The sequence below is a fragment of the Propithecus coquereli genome, unplaced genomic scaffold, assembly GCF_000956105.1.
Source record: "Propithecus coquereli isolate 6110/MARCELLA unplaced genomic scaffold, Pcoq_1.0 Scaffold98, whole genome shotgun sequence".
Lineage (NCBI taxonomy): Eukaryota > Metazoa > Chordata > Mammalia > Primates > Indriidae > Propithecus > Propithecus coquereli.
The window spans coordinates 2715299-2722078 of NW_012156173.1; the positions used below are offsets into that span (position 1 = coordinate 2715299).

The 6780-nt window shown below is 38.2% G+C and overlaps 1 protein-coding gene across 1 annotated transcript in view; it reads right to left on the reverse strand.

Moving 5' to 3' along the window:
- The window catches only part of SLC18B1 (solute carrier family 18, subfamily B, member 1), a 47869-nt gene that overhangs the window by 8136 nt on the left and 32953 nt on the right, over positions 1-6780 (reverse strand). The window contains exons 7-9 of the mRNA XM_012665173.1: positions 4477-4613; positions 2028-2129; positions 57-148 (exon numbers count right to left, since the gene is read on the reverse strand). Coding sequence (XP_012520627.1) covers positions 57-148; positions 2028-2129; positions 4477-4613 — 331 coding nt within the window. The remainder of the gene's footprint in view (positions 1-56; positions 149-2027; positions 2130-4476; positions 4614-6780) is intronic.

Genomic DNA, 6780 nt, shown 5'->3' on the forward strand with positions numbered 1-6780 from the left:
TTTGAAATAATTCCTAATGCTATTCGACCAAAAATATAGAAGAAGAAAAAAATTACCTTTGAATGTGCAAAATTGGGACAGGTCCTAAGAGCATGTAGCACCCTGCTGTGATTAAGTTTCCAAAAACCAGGAGCCATTTCCTTACATGCTAGTAAAGAGAAAGAGAGTCCAAAGAAACTCTTAGAGGTAAAGACCCTCCATGATTAAACAATATGAAAAATTATTATAGAACACAAGTTATGATATTTAAAAAAAAACAAATCCAATGAAGAAACAAAATTTTACATTTAAGAGAAAATAAGTAGATGATAAATTCCAAAGCAAGGACAATATTTCACAAGACAGGGAGTGAGTAAAGGGCAAAGATTCCTCAGAAAGGGAGTGTATTGCAGATTGTGCACTGGACGAACTATTCCAAATATAACAATTTACAAACAGTGAGCACAAGGAACCCACCAAGTAGTCACAATGCCTAGGAAAATGACACTATTAAAAAATGGCCCCTCTATAGATTGAATGCTTATGTCCCCCCAAAATTCTTATGTTAAATCCTAACATCCAATGTGATGGTATTTGGAGGAGGCTTTGGGGGGTGATTAGGTCATGAAGGCAGAGGCCTCATAAATGGGATTGGTGCCCTTATAAAAGAGGTCCCAAGTTGGGCATGGTGGATTTTGCTTATAATCCCAGCTACTCAGGAGGCTGAGGTGGGAGGATTGCTTGAGCCCAGGAGTTCAAGACCAGTCTGAGCAACATAGTAAGCCCCAGTCTCAAAAGAATGAATGAATGAATAAATAAGGCCCCAGACAGCTCCCTTGCCCCTTCTGCCATGTGAGGTTACAGTGAAAAGATGGCCTTCTATGAACCAGACAATGGGCCATCATCAGACACCAAATCTGCCAGAGTCTTAATCTGAGACTTCTCAGGCTCCAAAACTGTGAGGAATAAATTTCTATTGTTTATAAGCCCCCAAGTTTATGGCATTTTGTTATAGCATCCCAAACAGACTAAGACTGTAACCAACAAATTTATCCCTTATAAACTACTTGAATCAGCCCCAAAATTACAGGGGTACCACATCTGCTCAGTTATATAAGACTACGTCTTAAAACCAAGCTCCAAACACTGTTTAAGATACTTGTGTTTTGTCCCCTGGGTTACTTAGTAATTCCCATGTGATTTAGGTCTTGATAAATATATATGCAAATCTAATGATGAGGGGAAATGTCAAAAATAAGCACTAAAGCCACAGAAGTTTAAGATTTGGCTAACAGTACCAGTTCTGCATACTAGTCATCTGGACTGAATGGTTGAAACCTAGTTAAAAGAGAACAGAAGGGAATTTCTGTCAGGATGGCTATGGCATGACCAATGCATATTTGCATTGCCAATCCTTTCACTCCCACAGAAAACCCAAACTATCTCCTCCTAAAGTAGAATCTCTCAACTTATCAAGTTCCATAGTAACCTCTGGGACTCTGCCCTAATTATTAAGATTAATCCATTTTTTTGCCTCAAGAGAGAGCTGGGATTATAGGTGAAAGCCACCATGCCCAACTTGGGGCCTCTTTTATAACGGTACTAATCCCATTTATGAGGGCTCTGCTTCATGACCTAATCACCTCCCTAAGCCACCTCCACATACCATCACATTGGGTGTTAGGATTTAACATAAGAATTTTGGGGAGACATAAGCATTCAATCTATAGAGGGGCCATTTTTGAATAGTTCATTTTTCTAGGCATTGTAACTACTTGATTGGTTCCTTGTGGTCACTGTCTCTAAATTGTTGTATTGGGAATACAATTTTAAATGGTTTAGCATAAGACTCCTCTTTTCGCAGATGAAGTGATTAAAAGTGAATCTGCTCAGGGTGATGGCTGATGTTGGAAGCCACTGGAACCTCTCCATTAGTCCAATGAATGTGTCAATTCTAACCAATGGACCCCTAGAGTTCCAGAGAACAGTTGGAAAACCACTGGTCTAAACATACAAAAGCAACTAAAATAAAATTTAAGTGTACATACTGGCTTTTTATCACTTAGTAGGCCAAATAGTGGTGAAGAAATGGCATAGGACAGTGCCAAACCCAGGAATACCAGTCCCACATATCCGGCTGGTAAATTAAACTGCAAAAGAAATCCTGTATTAAAATTACATGATTAAGTCATTTTAAATAAACATCCATCTTTTCCTTCTACCATCTCTTCAGCTCTTGTTATTACCACGAACCTACTAATAACACTCAGCATTCTTCCTAATTTTTGACTTACCTTTGTAAATGGGTTCCTTTTTCTCTATGAGAGGGGAAAAAAACCTAACCTGAGGTCAGAAGATCTAGATTTTGCTTTTAGCCCTTGACACTAAACATAGAATTCTGCTTCTCGGAATCATAACATTTTTATATGTAAACTGGTGTTTTGCAAACTTTAATGTGCATACAAATTACCTGGAGGGCTTGTTAAAAGAGGTTCCTGGATCCCAGCCCTAAGATTTCTAATCTAGAAAGTCTGGGATGGGGCCTGAGAATTTGCATTTCGAACAAGCTCCCAGGTGATTCTGATAGTCCACAGGCTGCAGTTTGAGGTATACTGGTGTAAAAAACACTAATGATAATAGCTCCTTTAACCATCTCAAAGGGATATTAATATCTAATTTAAAAATTAGATGAAATGACATGGTTTAAAAGGCTACTATGTGGTAGTAAAATATCACATAACTCTGATACTGTTAGTATTACCAACATGATATAAATGCCTTTCTTTTTTGGTTATCTAAGTTGTTTTCAGTTTCCTTAATTAATTTTCTTAACCCATTTTCTTATTTAAGCCCATGGGATTTATTTATAAGTCAATATATGTTTTAACAGTTTTTATGACAAATATTAATCTTGCTAAGAAATTAATCCTTTAAAGACAGTAGCAAGATACAAAAGTCAGAAATGTCCTCTTCTCATTTTACAACTGGAAGGATAAAAGGTAGAACCATCCTACCCTAAAAGATTGGACAACCAATGACTATATAGCAAACTGCCAATTAAATAAAAAGAAGTCCAAAGAGGGGCAATGGGATAAAAAAAAATGAGTAAAAACCAGGAAAATAAATTTCTAAACATGTCTAAGGTTGGAGTTGGCTAATGGGATGGGACGGTAGCACTCCAACCTGAAAAACGTCAGCAGTAGCGTGTCACCACCAACAGCCCTGGGGTTGTAAAATAAACGTCTGATGCAGTCCTTCACCCAGGCACAAGCAAGGCTGATGCTACCTACCATGCCACAAATGGGCCAGCTTAGTTATCTTTGGAGAAACCTCCTATCTTCCTCTGCTCTTATGAATAAACTACTTTTTCTTGAGGAAAAAAAAAATATTTCTTATAAGATGTACATGAACAACTTGGGTTTCCCAGTAATTAGTTACAGATTTTTTTTTCATTGCTTAGACACAACTTTTTAAGAGCACAGAAAAATGGCTCTAAGAGACATATTGTTGATGATATAAATGGACTGTGTCACCATAATCACAAAATATTTTTCTAATGAGTTCCCTAATAGATGCTCACTGGCTAAACACAGTATTATATCATTCTCTAAATCTTGGACCAGGCACTAATTCACCAAGTTTACCTGTGAAATACCCAAAACTGTTTTTAGTGACTTTGAAGAGTAGTTCGAAATTATAAGAAAAATTAATTTTAATCCTTATGTTCTATGAAAGGTCAAAGCATTTGAAATGACCATATTAGAAACTTTAATGAAATATAAATTTCTGGCAATTGTGCTATTTTAAATCTAGTGCCTCAAATAAAATTGGGGCAGGTTGAAGTTAGTCATTTTTGCCTCTTATAGACACACATTCATTCTCCAGTATAATTAATTACCAGACTTTGTCGTGAACTTTATTGCATCATTAACAATGTTTTTCAAAAATATTTAACAACAAATTTCTATGACATCAAACTTCCAGAATTCAACATTTATATTTCAGCACTAGAGACCCTTGGTTCCTTTCTCCCATCCCAGATTAATGTAATCCATAGTTCATCTGATTATATGAAATAGCCTAAAAGGTGAGTGAGTGGACCCAGAGTGGATCTGTTAGAGAAGAAGAATACCTCACATTAAACGAGCTACTAAGTACACCAGTGCCTACCGAAACTCAAACAAATAGAGGAAAAATGGCCTTGTTAAGCAGCACGGCTGATGCCCAAGCCAGACCTACAATGACATGAGCAAGGTCTTGGAAAGAAGGAGCCCAATGTTTTGGCCACTGAGGGAAAGGCTTCTTTCTTTTATACTAAATCAGACCCCTAGTTCACAGGGATGTCACAGAGGGAAGGCACAGGCTACGTGAGCGTGCAGTTCCATTCTGCCTCCTTTTCACAGCCACTCAAAGATCCTTCCACAAAGCAGAGCCTAAGACCAAGCAATTACATCCACCTGCTACAATGCAAAGCTCTTCGATAATCAGGCTACTTACCTTTTCCAAAACAAAGAGAGACAGAGTAGGATCAAGGAAGCCAAAACACGAGCTGAGCGAGTTGATGATGAAAACTAAAAGGCCAACCTTGGGTAAAGTGATCAGTTTCCAAAATGAGTGTTGACCTGGATCAGACTCTTTGGAGTAAAGACGAAAAAAAAAAAAAATAAATCATAGCAGTTAAAATTTCTTAATTTATCCTTTAACTAATTTTGAAAAGTAGAACTGGTAAAGTCATCTTTATCTGGTTATCAAAAAATAACTGTACCTCTAAGTTTGCCTAAAATTATCATCTACATCTGCATATAACTTATTCAAACCTAGAGGCCACATTCGATTTTATCAAAAATAATTTTCCAAATTTATGAAGAGTCAACTGGAATCAGAGTGTGAGGGGTAGCAAGGGTCTTAGGTTACAGGTTATAACCTAGAAGTAAGGCCTTCGTCAGATGGGAAAGAGAATATGGCAAGTTTGATTTGGTGCATGGGAGAAGCATCGACAAAGCTTTACCCAGAAGCAAAGTGCGTGTGCACTTAGGAGGAACCTGCATTACTAAAAAAAAAAAAAAAAAAAAAAGACAGAATTTTCTCCCTGCTATCAAAGTAAACACTGGATTGAAAGAGGGGCTATTGAATCCTACATAAATTACATTTAGCGTTCAAGGTCAGTGGAGTGCCAACCTTACTTCCCACTTCTTCACTGTTCTGAACAGCAGGCACGGTTATTTCCAAGCCTCCAGTCATACTAAATGAGTCCTTTCTTTTTTCCCTGCTAATTTTTCCAATTCTCTTCACTCTATAAGTCTGGCTCCATCCCTAATTCTTCCATAAATTTTACCTTTCTCTGGTTTCCTACTGCACTGCTAGTCTATACTACATGATTTAACACCAAAATTATATTTTGCTTTGTATTGTTTACTAGTGTTTGGTGGCTTTCCTATCTTCCAATTAATATACTGAACAAAATCTTTGCTGAGCCAGGAGTCATGCAATATACAAGACAGACCCAGCTCCTGTCCTTGCAGAGAAGTTCCAATAAGGGGGGGAGAGAGCTAGGATGGGACTAGGAGGGCACTATGGGAGCACAGGAGAGGGCTACCTGAACACAGGGAGGGCAGTGTAGGAAAGGCTTTCTAAAACAGCGATGTATATAAAGCTGGTGCCTAAAGAATGAGCTTGCAGTGAGCAAGCAAAGAAGGGGCAAAGAATAATGTAGGCATATTATTGAAAGACTCAGAAGTGAGAGGAAACTGTTCTGTTTGAGAAAATGAAAGAAGAGAAGCGAAGTTGGAAGATTGAGATTGGGTAAGGGACATCAACATAGTAGGGAGAGATCATACTGCAGAAGGATGTTTTAATAAGCAGGACCTTGTAAAATATGCTAAGAAGCCCGAGAATCACTAGGGATTTCAAGCAGGGAATGAGAATCAGATGTGTGGTTTAGAAAGTTCTCTCTCTGACCCTGTGGAGGATGGAGGCAGGTTACACGTCAGGAAGTTGCTAGAGTGACCCTGGCCAGAGATGATATGGGGTTTGGACATGGAAGCTCTTTGACAGCCAGAATCAGCCTTCATATATCCTCACGTCTCCCACAGCACCCAGCACAGTTCATTATTCTACAAATATTAATACTTGTTGGATAATGGCCAAGTATGGAGCCAAGTACAAAAAACATCACGAAGTATGGTTCAACTATTTTACGTGCTAAACTTAGACTTTTTCAGGATACAGGAGGTAAAGTTAAACCTAAATAAAATTTCTTAATTATCAGCCAAGTGTTCAACAGTGAACCGAATATGAGCACAGCCCCCATGCGCAGTTTGGAGTTTGACTTACAAAGAGGACAAGCACCACCGTGTGGCTCGGTGAGGTATTGCCAGCAGGGAGACAACTGGGTGTGAATTTGTATACTAAGGATGTTAGTCACCTTTAAAAGAGAAATTACAAAAGATTCCAACTTTCATTGATTACATTATTGTGCATATAAGACAAACTATTTACGGTATAAGACAAACTATTATAGTATAAATTGTCCCCTAAAATGCAGGGTGGGAAAAGGGGTTATCATAATAAGAATACACAAAAAAATTCATGAAAATGAACACATAATTAATATAATTAAGCAGTGGAAGAAGACCAAGTAATGAAAACTTGGGGTGGTACCTGCTTCAAGGGACGCATAGCAGAATTACCTGGGGAGCTTTTCAAAGCTACCTGGTACTCTCTTTGCTTCCTCCAAATTCTGATACATAGTCGGCCCTCCGTATCCATGGGTTTGGCATCCATGGATTCAACCAACCATGG